General features: G+C 34.8%; 1 protein-coding gene and 1 long non-coding RNA gene across 4 annotated transcripts in view; both read left to right on the top strand.

The window, feature by feature from the left end:
• Positions 1–4,579: 4,579 nt before the first annotated feature.
• LOC132067541 (uncharacterized) overlaps positions 4,580–13,413 on the top strand; it is a 77,284-nt gene continuing 68,450 nt past the window's right edge. The window contains exon 1 of the long non-coding RNA XR_009417169.1: positions 4,580–4,798. This is a non-coding gene — a long non-coding RNA (uncharacterized LOC132067541). The remainder of the gene's footprint in view (positions 4,799–13,413) is intronic.
• Positions 9,777–13,241, top strand: LOC132067535 (putative late blight resistance protein homolog R1B-8). Of its 3 annotated transcripts, XR_009417167.1 has the most exons (3): positions 9,777–12,539; positions 12,957–13,061; positions 13,170–13,241. XR_009417167.1 is itself a non-coding variant. In XM_059460801.1 (2 exons), the coding sequence occupies exons 1-2, from the start codon at positions 9,958–9,960 to the stop codon at positions 12,957–12,959; spliced, it is 2,589 nt and encodes an 862-aa protein (XP_059316784.1). In that variant the 5' UTR covers positions 9,780–9,957; the 3' UTR covers positions 12,960–13,235. The 3 variants fall into 3 exon arrangements, 2 of the variants coding, with proteins under 2 accessions (XP_059316784.1, XP_059316785.1); XM_059460801.1 differs by having other exon boundaries at positions 9,780–12,539; positions 12,953–13,235; XM_059460802.1 differs by lacking the exons at positions 12,957–13,061; positions 13,170–13,241 and having other exon boundaries at positions 9,784–10,385; positions 10,560–12,684.

Here is a 13,413-nt window from a genome sequence, read left to right as displayed (position 1 = left end):
AAAGGGGTTGGGAAAAGGGCCCCCGGGTCCGAGGGGCGTTGGTTTTAGCATAATTAAACCCGTCTACATAGGGCCCCAAACGTATGGCCTCTTCTAGAGACGTGGGCTGTCTAATAGCGACTTCATCCTGAATATCCATCCGGAGGCTCGAAATAAAACACTCAACCAAAAACTCATTAGGCAAGTGTACTGTTTCATTAGAAATAGCCTCGAATCAAGCTCGGAACTCTGCCACAGTGGATGTTTGTAGCAGCTTAGAAAGCCTGCCCTTTGGAGAACGTAAGGACTTATCTCGAAATCGGAGACGAAGCTTACCAGCAAAATGCGGCCAATCAAAGAGTTGCTTGTTGCCAAACATCCAACGATACTAGTCGAGGGCCTCACCATCTAAATAGAATGATGCCAATGACAGTTGATGAATCGGTAAGATGGAACAAAACTCGAAATAGCGCTCGACCTGAAACAGCCACGCCTCAGGATTTTAACCATTAAAACGACTAAGGTCCACCACCGCTGGTTTGTGTCGGATTGTGAGTGGAGCAGAAGAATTAGATCCCGAAGATAAACAAACGTCTGCCTGTCGTGGGCGAACTGAGTGAACGAAGAAGCCGGACCGGAGCCGACCCACCGGCCGAGATAAAATCGCACCAAGTACTCAAGTTGTCCACACGGTACGATAACTTAGAAACTACGGCAATTGAATCTCTTTTGCTTAGAATCACCCATGGAGTCCAAACCAATGAAAGCACCAAATGGAACAAACTTCGACCCAATAAAACGAACACTAGCAATACTTGAATTGATTACTCAAGAGGAACAATTACATTGGAGAAATATAATTCAATTCACAAAGACAACAGTTGTAATAGGGAAAAAAAAGAAAATACTGATACAGTAAGATAGAAGGGGGATGAGAGGACTTAGAAGAAATAGGATAAGAATTCAGAGAATGTTTCTGTCAGTTCTTGCTTTCCCACTAGGGGTGGGCGTTCGGTTTTTCGGTTTAGTTTTATCAAACTTCGGTTCGGCTATTTCGGTTTCGGTTTTTTGAACGTGGACACCGAACATCGAACCAAACTAGTTCGGTTTGGTTCTTTCGGTTTCGGATTTTTGAAGTTCGGTTCGGTTCGGTTTCGTTTTTTTCAATTCGATTTTTTGATATGATATTAGAAGCAATTCCATTTACACTAATTCATATTCTCAAAAGCAATAAAACATAAAACCGATAAAGTGAAATGAAAATCAAACAAACAGGATACACAAGAACAGAAAACCATAACCATAATATAGGATTACAAGGTGTTATATACATACAGTAAGAATAATTAAGAAAACACATAAGGGACATACATTAATCCTAAAGACACATCCTAGTCGCCTTTCTTTGTTAAGGATATTTAATTTTCTCAACTGGAGTGGAAAATTAGGGATACAAAAACAAAAGAGGGCTTGTTACAATTGGGTTTTGAGCTTAAACTTATATGTTTCCGGACTATTTTAATTTTTTTCGTGGTAATGTATTAAATTTCGAGCCTTGTTCGCCATCAAAGTTGATTCGGCTTATTTCTTTCGGTTTTTTGAAGGTGGACACCAAACACCGAACCAAACTAGTTCGGTTCGGTTCTTTTAGTTTCGGTTTCTTGAAGTTCGGTTCGGTTCGGTCCGGTTTTTCGATTTTCTAAGATTTATGCCAAGCCTTATTGCCCACTACTCTGGCAGTTCTCCTGCATATAACCAAATTCAAATCCCACTTCTATGTTTCTCACGTGCTTGTCTCTACTTAGCCTAAAACATAGTCCTGTAGCTTTTTGTTGGGCTGTTTGATCCGTTGGATTTTCCTAATTGTTCCAGATCCATCCTTAATTCCGCTACTGACTCGGGCCTTAGATGTTTGGGGTGGCAGAAGCTGATCCATAACATGGAGTTTCAATATAATTTATTGTTTATTCACAAGTTACATTCCGCATACCTATCCAAATAAATTAGCTATTCAGTTAAATTCACAATGTTCACACACTAATTAAATCTATTATTGTCCAACCTCTCAAATTCCTTATTAATGGAGGAAAGAATTTGAAATGTCTCCATATATATATATATATATATATATATATATATATATATATATATATATATATATATATATATATATATATATTATTATTAAATCTAGGAAAAAGAAAAGCGATGTGACACATTTTTTTAGCCAAGGATCCTATTTATCTTGTTTTCTCATTTTTTGGACAATTTCTCCTAAGTATTCTTTGTTGTACAAGAATAAATATGTCAATTACTACTCCTCTATTCATTCATATTCTTTAATGTAAAAACTTTATGGCTTTTATTTCCATTACTCTCACAACTTTTTATTACCATAATTCCTAAATAATAATTATAGCCATGTTCACGACACCATTTGGTATTCCATATTGTAGTCCTATAAATAGAGACATTGTAAAACTTTGTTGCAAAAAGAAATGATCACATTAGTTAAGACCATTACTCTTCTTGAATATAATGATATGATAGTAGCCCAAGAACAACCGATTATAATAGTGCTGAGGAAGAGGAGGAATTTCACAGTTCAAACTATGAAGTTCACGAGGAAGACTGAAGTAATGATGAAGAGGAGGATGATGGCTGAAGGAACTTGCTAATGGAGGAGGAAATTGATGAGGAAGCTATGTAATATCTTAGATATTTTTATATATGATTTCTTTATTTTTCCAGATGATACTTGCTCTTTTTTTTGTTTATTTTTTGGGTTTGTTAGGTATGGAAAAAGATGAATTAGACGTGAGCTACCTTTAAAACTCAAATGGCTTATGCACTTTATATTTCGAAGTTGTTGTTGCTTAATGATAATTCAGTTTTTAGGCGACAAGAAAAAAAAAAGTAGAAATGTTGCTCTAATGTTCCTCCCTCTCTACCTATTCATGAAAGAAGAAATGTTGCAATATATTTGCACATAAACTTATGCAAAATTATAATCTTATCTCAAAAATTTTAACTTACTAGATTTATTGAGAACCGCACTTTGTAAGATATCATGCAATAGATTGTTAATGATTGTTTCTTTTCTTTATTTTACACACATTTTTCTTTTCTATCATTTTTAATTGTTTTCTATTTTTTTCATTCTTATTTTGAGAATTTCAAAAGTCGTTCTTTCTGACTTATGGTACTTTTTGTATTTAAGAAGATCTTTTACGTTATTAAAATAAGAGGGAAAAACTATTAATTAACGTCTTTACTCTTTCCGAACAATTAGGGAAGCTAACTATCTATGGTTAAAATGATGAGAATGTCTACTCTTGTGAAGATGCGGATTCACTTTAGTCATTATCGTACAATTACACCATTATTTATGAGCAAGAACCCTCGCAAAATAAAAATATGCTTTCTTTTTAATCTTTTCATATGTAGCAAAATATGTACTCCATTGAATCTAGAAAAGAAGCTTAATTGGATGAGTTATCATGAGAGAAATGTTTGATGAGCATAACTCCAACATTCGATTATTTTTTAATTTGAAAACAATACAAGTATAATTTATTTTTGTATTTTACATGCACACACATCCTTAAAGAATAAGATTTCAACACAGTTTGACCCATTTTTTTTTTTTTTTTAAAAAAAAAAGATCAATATAGAAGTTTTTCAATTCATCTTACAAGGGTACGAGGAGCTGGTCTTTCTATTGCTTTTTTCTTTCTAATAAAGTTTTTTAGCTTCTCAATATGTGGTTAATAATAATTTAAGTATTTTTATTTTTGAGAATTAATATGTTTAAGATGAGAAATAAACTGAAGTATTTCTTTCATAAAATGAATGTCTATTTCTACTCACGACGGCGCAAAGCACAGACTATTTTACTTGTTATAATAAAAGCAAAGACCTTGCAGCAACTAAATATTCCCAGACCAACGGAAAAATGTATACTTCAATATAGTCTTTTTTATTTTATGCTTAAAAAGAAGCTTGTGGGAGCCATGAGTCCACTTGTCAAATAATAAACTAGACTCGCATAAGTAATGTTGATTGTGTGACTCACAAAATAAAATTTCTCGTCCATGTCGTGTTTCCTGTTTTCTTTCATTTCTTGTTTTCACCTGTTAAAGAAGCTTGTAAACTTGGACCTATAATAAATCTCAATAGAACAGTGTGGCTGAAAAAGTTGGATATAATTGTAAAGAATATACTAAGTGATAATGAGCATGCAAGACAACATAACATTATTAAAAGGGTTTTAATTTAATATTTTGGGTTATGAAAAGAAATGATTATATAAGAAGAGTAATTGTATTCTAATCAGGGGCGTATGTAGCACATTGGGTGGGGGTTCAATTGAACCCCAAACTTTTAGCACAGAGTATAAATTTATGTGTAAAAATTTATCAAAATTACAATAATAGTAGAATGAACCCATAACTTTTAAATAAATGGTTTATATGCTAAGTATGTTAAAAGGTTGAACCCCTAAAGTTTAAATCCTGGATCCGCCTCTGATTCTAATTGATTAAAATAGTAGTAGAATCTAATTTTTTGCATTCGCACACACTTTCGCTCTGTGTTACCCTCTATCATGAGTTTTAAGAACCGTTTTTATTTTGTGTGTGTATGCTATACTCATAATGTGATTGTAACAGATAAATTTGGACGGGAAGTGTAGCAGAATATACTTGTAATGCAATGGAAGATACGACTACAAGTGCTGGTGTGAGAGTCACTACTTTGTATTCCATCCTATTGACAAACTGCTAGTGTGGAGAGAAGAATGCTTGCTATTTTTTCAAATGTACCGATCAACTATTAAATTGTTTAATGGACTGTGTAATGTTAAATATGTATTGTTGCTCAATATTTAAGGGTAGTAGTTTCAAAGCTAGTCTAAATATAACACATTTTCTACATAAAGGGATGAAAAGTGACACATATGATGTTAATTGAAGATTAGGTGTGCTTAATCCGATATCACAAGAACCAAAATAAAAATGGACAAATAATCGAGGGGCCAAAAGTGTTATTATCCCAAGCCTTTCTTTTATTTCCTTGACAAACACATAATGCATCAAAAATTTCAGAGGATGAAAATTGTGTTTTAAAAAATTAAAGTATCTACGACTTGTTTGCGGAAATTGGTGTAGGTGGGAAGCAGCTAGTGATAACTTTCCGATGCTGAGAAACTAATCCTGCGGGGGCACCATAACCTGGAGGAGATTCCACAGAGTATTGGAGAAATAACGACACTAAAATTAATCCACATAGAAAATTGCAGCTCTGGAGCCGCCAGTAGTGCAAAGAAAATTAAAGAAGAGCAAGAAAGCTGGGGAAATGATGAGCTTCAAGTTAGAATTATATGGTCATGAAATTAGGTTTGTTAAAATCATCTTTCTATATTTGCCAATTCTTGGAGTAAATATCTCAAAATGTCACTCAACTATCGGAAATTATGTAGCAAAGTCATTAAACTTTGTTTTGTATCAATAAAGTCACTCAACTTAGAGCTTTTCTCTTATAAAATTACTCAACCAAATTTGTCATTAAAAAACTCCACTTTGCCCCTTAACATTTTGGGTTTGGGCAATGATACCCGCTTCACATTTTGAATGGGATAAGAAACTCCAATGATCTTAAATCAATGGCTAAAATGAATTGAATTATTGCATATATTTTTAAAATGTTTTGATTGCTATTAATATAAAAAATTATGATTTAACTCATTTGTCTTTTATTTAATCAAGACAAAATTAAATAGCTTTTCCCATTTTACCCTTGTATTACTCCCTCTGGATCAAAAAGAGTGTCCACCTAGCGATTTGCACACCCCTTAAGAAAATACTAACTCCTAGAAAAAATAGGTTATTTGACTAAACTGTCCCTAATTAAATAGGTATTAGGATTTGATCACATAGTACTTAATAAGGGCAAATATGGAAAAATAAGTTTAATTCTTTCTTGATTTGATAAGTGACTACTCTTTTTGACCCAAAAAAACAAGAAGGAAAAATAACACCGTATGATAATTTGAGGGAAATATTTACTCGAATTAGCCAATGTTTATTTTTTTACCCGAGCTAGCCATCAGCGGCAGCGATGGAGACGACGGCAGCGATGGAGAAGAAGGAAGAGACGAGGTAATTGGGTATGTAGTCCCCGCTTTGGACACGTTGTCGTCGCCGTCGCCAGTGACTGTGCACTTTCTGCTTTTTGTTTCCCTTTATGATGGATGGATTGACGCGGCAAATCCAAGGTGAGGTGTCATGGTGTATGCTATTCGGGGATGATATAGTTCTGATTGCCGAGTCTCGTAGTGGAGTTAACACTAAGTTGGAGGTTTGACCCTGGAGTCTAAAGGGTTTGTACTGAGTAGGGCCAAGACGAATACTTGGGTCAAGTAAGTTCAAGAATAAGTGACACATGAGGTTTGAATCCTCAACTTCAACTTTAAAAGGTAGAGAACTTATCAAGTGAACTAGCCCTCAACCACACTATAACTAACATATTATAGTTGGGTAAATTCCACTGATTAAATGGATTTTTTTAAAGCATCACAGTATATAACTTAAACAATTATATAACTATTTGAAAAAAAAGGAAATCTCTCAAATCTCAATCACCTCCATGTACTACTGCTTGGTCTAATATTTTAGCTATGACTTTCTTTAGTTGATGTCTATTTTTTGCCTTCTCTGGGAAGAAATGAAAGCACAAGAAAAGAAAATTTGGTTCAATTATATGTTCCTACAAAAGATAGTAGGGGATTCTACTTTACATTTCATCAAATTGAAAGCAACTCAATTATTGAAAGCAAATTTTGCAAGATCAGCCGATGTGATGCACTAAAAGTTGATTAACTTTTTATCAATTTTTTGTGCTGAGTGCCCTTCAAATGCACTTGTCTTTAATTTTTGCCAGTCAAATTGGTGGTCTTTAATTTTTGTCCCTTTCGCCTAATACCATGATGTTTGGGGTTCGAACCCCAACTTAGTAAAAAAAAAAAAAAACAATTTCGCAAGGCAGAATTTTGTAGTAAAGTTAGGCATGTTCGGGCCAACGCTCGTTTGCCTTTAAGTATAAGGCAAAACTCTGCCTTAAGGAAGAATTTTGGCATGCCTAAAGGCAAAACTCTACCTGAATGCAGGCAAAATTCTGCCTGCAAGCAGAGTTTTGGCATGCCTGAAGGCAAGCAGAATTTTTGCATGCCTGAAGGCAAAACTCTACCTTTCAAACTCTACTTTAATGCAGGCAGAGTTTTGCAGGCAAATCTCTGCCTTACGAATCCAAACTCTACTCGCGGATTTTTTTTAAATTTTTTTTTGACTGAGCAGATATTCGAACCCTAAATCAAAAAATTCTAGCAAAGGATAAAAATTAAAGACCACCCAAAAATAAGGACATTTTCCTGCGAATTGCCCATTTTTTATTGAAACATCAATGTGTAATGGGCTACATATGGATCAGCTTAATAAGCCTATTCGTCTATGGGCCATGGCAATATAATGAGGATGCTCAAATGTATTTTTGTAAAAGTTTGTATCGTAAATTAATACTTTGGGCAATTTGCAGGAATGTCCTTCACTGGGGATGGTCTTTAAATTTTTGTCCCTCAAAGTGGTGGTCTTTAATTTTTTCCCTTCGTTTAATACCCTGAGGTCCTGGATTCGAATCCAGGCTCAGTCAAAAAAAAATAAAAAAAATCACAAGGTATAAATTGGGATTTGCAAGGCATAAATTGGATCCCAACTTATGTCTTAAGGCAGAGGTTTGCTTTAAGACAAACTTTTACCCAGAATTAGGCCTTAAGACAAACCTCTGCCTTAAGGCAAATTAGGCGTTAAAACAGAAGTTTGCAAAATTCCAATAAAGTAATTTTTTATTTTTATTTTTTTTGCCTTAAGGCAGAGTTTGAAACCCAACTTATGCCTTAAGGCAGAGTTTGAAGCTCAACTTATGCCTATTGGGAATGCCTTGCGAATCCCAACTTATGTCATGCAATATTTTTTAAATTTTTGATTGAGCGGGAGTTTGAACCCGGAATCAAGGGGCTTTTAGCGAAGGGAAAAAAATTAAAAACCTGTCTTTTGGAAGGACGTTCCGCGCAAAAAAAAGAATTAATTTTAATGGTCAAATGCTTAAGAATTGATATGGAAACTTTAATTTTATAAACCAATTCTAAATTATTGTTTATAAAAATCGAATTTACCAATCGACTTACGAAGATGTTAACACAATGGTAGGATATACATAGTAGTTATTTTTACATAAAAACAAAGTTTCGTGAGCTTAGACTTGTTTGCCATAGTTATAGATCCGCTAATTCAGTTGTATACGCGATGAGGTTCCATAGTATATTCTATTCCAGGGTCATTTGCACTTATAGCCCTATTTTGTACTGGTCTTTAGTTCTTGCCACTGATAACAAACAATTTTTTTGCGGGACATAAGTTTACTTTTTCGCATTGTAATATTACACAAGTTATGTCCTGTGTCTTTAAAAAACTTATGCCCCACTCGGCATAAGTTCGATTGCTAAAAACAAAAATTAAAGACCATCCCATTTGAAGGACAAACCGTGCAATTTCTTCTACCTATATGCCGCAACAATAAAATCAGAGCCTTGATTGCAAACAAAAATAATCTAGTCCCATAGAATTACTCTGTGTCCCAAATTGTGTGACACTCTTTTATTTTTAGTCAGTTTCAAAAAAATCGACACATTTCTATATTTAGAAATAATTTAACCTTAAATTTACCCTTTATTAGATGATTTATAGCTACACAATTTTCTATGATTTTTTTTAAACCACAAGTTTTAAGAGGTTATTTAGTTGGTAGAATGGAATAGACAAGGATATCACATGAGATTATTTTATCGCACCTTCTATATGAGATAATTTATCTCACCATTTATACTAAAATGACGGGATAAAATAATTTTGGTACTAAATAATGCTCATTACCAAACGCAGGATAACATGATTCCACAAAATATTTCAGAATAATTATACTTATCCAACCAACCAAACAATCCCTAATAGTCTTCCTTTTATTCTTAAAACTTTGTGCCCAGTCAAATACCTTCACATAAATTGATATAGAAGTTTGGAAGAAAAAAAGTTAAGGGCAACCATTAGAAGTTTAAGGGCACAAGTGTTATCATAAATAAAACTTAAGGGCTTGTTTGGTTTAAATTATTTTACCTAATTTAACAAGTGGTACTACAGTACATCTACCATTATCCAAAACCTAAAACCCTAAACCCTTTGCCGTCAGTCAATTTTCCGGCTGCCCAATTTTTCCAACTAATATATATATTTTTCCCTTTATAAGTCTTTATATATTTGTTCTTTATAACGCTTTGAATATATATATTTTTAAGTGCAAATATGGTGGATCAGTCCACGTTATACCCCTTTTGGTATATATATTTTTTGCTACCCCTTTTGGTTTATACCGTGTATTTTTATACCCTTTAGGCTCCGGACTCAGAGAAATTAATTCTTGTATTAACTTTGGTATTATTTAATTCCTTGTTTGCTAGTGTTTTCAACCTATGTATATATACCATAGCATTAACAATATCAATACTATTCCTATTCTAATATACCTTATTCGGTACTATTTAGAAATTATATAATAAACAAACCGAAAAATCCATAAAACATAATGTCAGCATAACTAATCCCAGTATTTCCAATACACCCTATTCAGTAAAAAAATATTATCCCAACGCAGAAAAGCTAGAATTAAGTGGAGAAAAGAAATATGGCTTGATTGGAGAAAACCAAGGAGCTTAAACTATTACTAAATTCCAAGAACAAAGAAAGCCGACAGCAAGGTAGGTATGTAGGTTTTTGTCCTTCCCCATTTAAATTATTCTCTACATGTGTGGCTGTCATTTCAGGCTGCATTGACCATTACTCCTACTATCTATCCCAACCAAACTTCATCGGAATGGCTAATGCTGCTCTTTCTTCACTTATGCATACACTGCAGCAACTCCTGCAGCCTAACCAACGTTTGATTTGTGGAAGCTGTATACAACAGCATGCTGAATCTGCTTGGCACGATCTTTTTGCTCTACAAGTTTTTCTTGAAGAGGCTACAAAAGAAACTAATGATATTGAAATTCTGAAGGTTACAGAAAAGAGGATCAGACATGTAGTCTATAAAACAGAAGATAGAGTTGATTCAAGCCTGAGAAGCGTCATTCTGGCAGATAATGGAGATGACCGAGAAAAGGCTTGTAGATCCTTCTATGAAGAATTGCTAGAAGTGGAAAGCGAAGTTTGTTCTCTCAGGGAAGAGGCGCAGCAGATCAAGTTTAACAAGCATGGAAGCAAGTCAACAGAAGCAACTACTACTTCTTCATCATCAAGAAGGTATGCAACTGATCACAATACTGCTATTGGAATGGAGGATGACTTCAATACCATACTAGATCGCCTCACCGCCCAAACGGATGAGTTAACGGTCATACCAATTGTCGGTATGGCCGGCATAGGTAAGTCAACTCTTGCCAGAAAACTTTATGATGATTCATCTATTCGTTGTAGATTTGATAAATATGCATGGGTCACTATCTCCGAAGAATACAATGAAACACAAATGCTTCGTGAAGTTGTCTCCTCAATTACTGGAAGCAATCAAGAAATGAGAAACGATCAACTGATGGAGATAGTGTTTAGAGGTCTGAAGCGTAGGAGATATCTAATTGTCATAGATGATCTTTGGAGTATTGAGGCTTGGGACCAAATGCGAATAATATTTCCAGACGACAACAATAAAAGCCGAATTCTATTAACCACTCGGCTCAAATACGTTGCTGATTATGCCAGCTGCCCTGGTTCTCCTCCTCATGGTATGTCTTTCCTACGTTTTGGAGATAGTTGGAATCTATTTACTGAAAGACTTTTCAGAAAAGATCCCTGTCCTCCACAACTAGAAGAAATAGGGAAGCGTATCGTACACAAATGCGAAGGATTACCTCTCTCGATTGTTGTCGTTGCTGGGCTTCTTGGAAAGATGGAGCCAACACATGATAACTGGAAGAAAGTTGAGGAAAATTTGAGCTCATTCTTTGGTACGGTTTCTGACTTGTGTCAAGCAATACTTTCTTTGAGCTACAGTTACTTACCCCAACATTTGAAGGCTTGTTTTTTGTATGTTGGAGGTTTTCCTGAAGATGCGGAGATTCGTGTTTCTGTGTTGATTAGGCTATGGATTGCTGAGCTATTCATAAAGGCAAGAAGCAATCAAAGGCTAGAAGTGGTGGCAGGAGAGTATATAGAAGAGCTCATTGACAGAAGTCTAATTTTGGCTGGTGAACGGAAGGCTAATGGAAGAATGAAAACTTGCAAAATTCACGATCTTCTTCGGCAGCTGTGCATAAGAGAAGCTCAAATTGAAAATTTTGTACATGTCAAGAATGAGAATGTCCCTATTTTCTCAGAAGCAATAAATTATGAACGGCGAGTGATTGTGCCGCTTGATATTCATATCAAGCATGATCATCGTTACAGGCATGGGAGTGATATTATCAGTACAATCCGCAGCTTGGTTTTTACGAGCATTAATCGTTTTGATATTTATGAGCAGCGCCCCTGTTCCATTATCTCACATTTTGAGCTGCTTAAGGTGTTGGATGTATCTTCAATTAGATACGATTTCTCTGATGTAGTACCTCAACTTGTACATTTGAGATATGTTGCTGCAAAAATAGACAAAGCTCCTTCACTAGCCAAATTGTGGAATTTACAGACCATAATTCTACGTAGTTTTACAAGCAGATACTTCCAGCTCCCACTAGAGATCTGGACGAAGACAGAGATAAGACATCTAGATATTGGATGGCATATAGATCTGCCCAACCCTCTTGAGGCAGAAAGTCATGGAGAACAACCTTTGTTTCTCAATAATTTGCAAGTACTTCTTGTCAATTCCTCTCCTTTTTTGGCAGAAATACTAAGAAGAACTCCCAATCTAATTAAGCTAGAGATTCTGTGTTTGAACCCTGTTGATTGGCCTGCTATTCTTGATTCTGTCATTCTATTACAGCATATGGAGGCACTAACTATAGAAGCACAACTAGTCTTTGCCCCGATGATTCTCTCCCAGGATTTTTTCCCGCCTAATGTCAAGCAGTTGAGTTTACATTTTACTAATTTGCCATGGGAAGATATGGTTGTGCTGGCTAATTTACCCAATCTTGAGGTTCTCAAAACAAGTTATGCATTCAGGGGAACAGATTGGAGACTAGATGAAGACGTTGTGTTTCAAAAATTAAAATATCTACGACTTGAGCTGGAACGTCTGGAAAGGTGGGAAGCAGCTAGTGATAATTTTCCTATGCTTGAGCAACTATTACTGATTAGGTTGCATAAAGTGAAGGAGATTCCCCAGAGTATTGGAGAAATAATGACCCTAAAATTAATCAAAATAGTAATTTGCAGCTCTACAGCCGTCAGTAGTGCAAAGAAAATTCAAGAAGAGCAAGAAAGCTATGGAAATAATGAGCTTCAAGTTCGAATTTTTTGGTATGTTAAAATTCCATCTTTGATTATTAGCCAATGCTTAATTAATATGTTCATGTCCTGTTTTCTTTTTTCTTTCGTTTTTTGTTTCCACTTGTAAAGTTGGACCTATAATAAATTTCAAAAGAACAGTTTTGCGAAAATAAAAGTTTGAAATAATTGTAAAGAATATATTTAAGTGATAATGAGCAAGACAACATAACGTTAAAAGGGTTTTAATTTATATTTTTGGGTTATGAAAAAAGAATGATTATGTAGGAAAAGTAATTGTATTCAAATTGATTAAAATAGTACTGTAGTAGAATTTATTTTTTTTCCATTCGCACACACTCTCCTCTAATTTTTTTTGAAAATGTTAATTCTTGTTAGTTGTTAATTTGTGTAATAATGACCTATAGTAATAAATGTCAAATTAGGCAGTGACCCTAACTCACAACCCAAAAGCTAGCTCAAAGGGAGAGAATTGCCCAAGCCTTATAAGGAACCCGGAGTTCTCGTCCGTCACCGATGTGGTATATTCTCTTCGTCAAAACGTAGGATTTAGTTGTAAAACAATATATTAAGTGATAATGTGCAACCACAACATATCACTAAATTTTTCACGTGATTTCTATGCAGGGGGGATTTTTTTAGCTCATTGAAAGTTGGAAAATCTACTGGTGTTGGAGGTGTTAAAACCCTGAGTAAATGAGACATTCTGGAGAGCAGGGGCGGATGCAGTCATTGCCCAGGGTGTTCACCCGAACACCCTCGGCAAAAAATTACAGTGTATATTTAGAGTAAATTTTTTGTGTTTATGTACATATATTAACTTTTGAACACCCTGAACAAATACAAAAGACTAGCTCAAGTGATTCAATTGTTTTTTCCGAACACC

Source organism: Lycium ferocissimum, chromosome 8, assembly GCF_029784015.1.
Source record: "Lycium ferocissimum isolate CSIRO_LF1 chromosome 8, AGI_CSIRO_Lferr_CH_V1, whole genome shotgun sequence".
NCBI lineage: Eukaryota > Viridiplantae > Streptophyta > Magnoliopsida > Solanales > Solanaceae > Lycium > Lycium ferocissimum.
Note: the sequence above shows the minus strand (reverse complement) of the source record. Positions and strands in the feature narration are given on the sequence as shown.

What these genes read in the sequence shown, in the direction of transcription:
- LOC132067535 (XM_059460801.1), top strand. Translation starts at nt 9,958, where the DNA reads ATGGCTAATGCTGCTCTTTCTTCACTTATGCATACACTGCAGCAACTC.